The 2302-nt window shown below is 37.4% G+C and overlaps 1 protein-coding gene across 1 annotated transcript; it reads right to left on the reverse strand.

Moving 5' to 3' along the window:
• Window positions 1–964: 964 nt before the first annotated feature.
• LOC113308643 lies at window positions 965–1714 on the reverse strand. Its single transcript, XM_026557107.1, has 2 exons — window positions 1610–1714; window positions 965–1524 (listed from the first exon to the last, which is right to left on the reverse strand). Exons 1-2 carry the CDS (start codon window positions 1650–1652, stop codon window positions 1244–1246), a joined length of 324 nt encoding a protein of 107 aa, XP_026412892.1. The 5' UTR covers window positions 1653–1714; the 3' UTR covers window positions 965–1243.
• Between the last annotated feature and the right edge of the window lie 588 nt (window positions 1715–2302).

The raw sequence follows: 2302 nt of genomic DNA on the forward strand, positions 1-2302 counted from the left end.
TTGGGTTATAGTCGTTTGCTTGCGCACTAGTTGGGCGTAGCATCCTCATAGACGCATGATTGGTGGTGATGCTGCTTGAAATGATTAATGAAAAAAATCTGTTCAATTACTTGAGTTTATTAAATATTATTTAGGTCTAAATGCGACTGAAAGATCAAAATGCACACCCGAACAAAAAAAGAAAATCCTTTGCGGCTGCAGAAAATGCTTTGCGGGTAATCCATCAAAGACACAACCGTTGTTCTCTGAGTAAAATGGAGGGAATCGCTTTTGTGGCTGGACCTGGTGATAGACTCATGTACTATGGGGCCTTGGTGCAGTAACTTTTAGTAAAACATCTACAGCCCATTCTTGCCAGATTGTGTGTAGAAGTACTTGATCATGCGTAAGTCCCATTTGTATATTCTTAAATTGATTGGGTAGCGTTCCATACTCCATAGCATCCGATCCATGAGCCTAGAGCTAGAATTACGTTTCAGCAACATGGTAAAAGGAATTTTATGAAATCTCAACTCAGTTCTAATTTAACGTAACATATGCAATCCAAAATTGAACGTACTTGTTCATGTGAAGTCCCTACCCAAAACGTACTTTACCCTTTGGATTATAAGATAGGAACTGAAAGCGTACAACAGTGACTTGTCATTTGTGATCAGTCAGTCATTCAAAATTAATTTTGAATTTGCATTACCCAAAACGTGTTATTCTGCTTTCGATGCAACCTTATCTAGTCTCTAAGCTTTACCATTTTGAGCTTTCATCCAAAACTGACCAACAAAGTTTTGCTATACACACAAAGAGTAGAAAACAAAACCTTCTCTGGTCTCTCTCAGTCTCTACATTGTGGAGAATCTCTGTACGTATTTTGATATTTGCATAGACAGGACAGCACCATTAAAAGCTTTGTTTGATGAAGCTCTACATATTGACTCGTATCAAAAAAATTAAACTAATGTAAAAGAAATGGAAGGATTTTACTCATAATCAAACATAGATACTGTTAGTTGTTTGTGATGATACAGATTGATGATATATTATGAGCTCCTGATCATCATAATGCCAATCTCAAAACAACTACCACAACTCCTAGAAACTGAAATCTCAAAGAAAATGAAAAAACTAGGAAGAAACATCAACTGAGAAGCAGCAACAAACTTTAAAACCAAAAGACAAGACCACCCTCCATGCCCCTTACACTACTAGATCAGATCAGACAACATTCTACTTCTTCAACTTGAGTTCCTCAACGTTCTAAGTTGAGGAACTTTGGATTCATCTCAATGCTAAACTTCTTCATCCCATCCTTGTGTTCAAAACGAGCAGCCTTTTCCTTGTTTTCTTGTGTTATTTCAAAATTTATAAACTTTTCTTTTACCTCAATCAAAAGTCCATTACCAAAGCCATACATATTGATTGTCACAACAAGAACATCTTCATGTTCAATGACTCTCCATTCAGACACCATCTTCATCAAGTTATCCGATGGATTCAGATAGTAATCTTCAGAAGTCCCAGCTTCAATTGCTGAATCAACACACATAAAGAATCCATGTTAACATTCATTACACCACAAAATAAACACATAAGATTTCAATGTCTAAAAGTATACCTGATTTCTTGAAGAGGTGGATTTTTGAAGAAGAAGAAGCCATTACAGTGAAGAAATTGAGAAGCTTTTATTAAACTTTCCTTTAATTTGCTCTGCAGAGTAGAGTGTGTGTGTGAGGAAACGAGACGGTAAAGAGGTTGCATTTATAAACGAGACGGTAAGGCCTCATGGTACATGAGATGGGATATCCGTTCAGTTGGTGGGGGAGGAGGATATCTTGGGTATTCTGTGTATATCAAGTACTCCTATTCCCATCGCTTGACACCTAAGAAATTTTTGAAACAATTTTTTCTTCATTCAGAAACTGAAACAAGTTAGAAATCAAATGTCACGTGGAAGAAAATTTATTTCATATCTTGCGGGGCCAATGTTGCAGTCGGAGAAGAGTTTGTTCTGCACTGCTCTTGAGCATAGCATTCTCACAAACAACGTCTTAGACACATGATTGGTCGAACCGTGACGATGCTCGCAAATGCACTTGAGTTAATTGACTAGTTACTGTCCATATGTCTCAAACTGCTGGATCAAAAAAAAAAAACACGCGAGCAAAAAAAAAATTCCAATCCGGTCAACTAACCATACAATATGGGTAATCTACCAAAGACACGGTGGTTGCTTAAGACCAAGCGAGGGATTCGCATTTGTGTCTGGTGATAGACTCATGTACCATGAGGCCTTGGTGCGGTAATTTGT

This window comes from Papaver somniferum, chromosome 9 (genome assembly GCF_003573695.1).
Source record: "Papaver somniferum cultivar HN1 chromosome 9, ASM357369v1, whole genome shotgun sequence".
Taxonomy (NCBI): Eukaryota; Viridiplantae; Streptophyta; class Magnoliopsida; order Ranunculales; family Papaveraceae; genus Papaver; species Papaver somniferum.

What these genes read in the sequence shown, in the direction of transcription:
- LOC113308643 (XM_026557107.1), bottom strand. Translation starts at nt 1,652, where the DNA reads ATGGCTTCTTCTTCTTCAAAAATCCACCTCTTCAAGAAATCAG. An exon ending in CCACCTCTTCAAGAAATCAG is followed by an intron (nt 1,525 to 1,609) that starts GTATACTTTTAG and finishes GTGTTGATTCAG; the next exon opens with CAATTGAAGCTGGGACTTCT.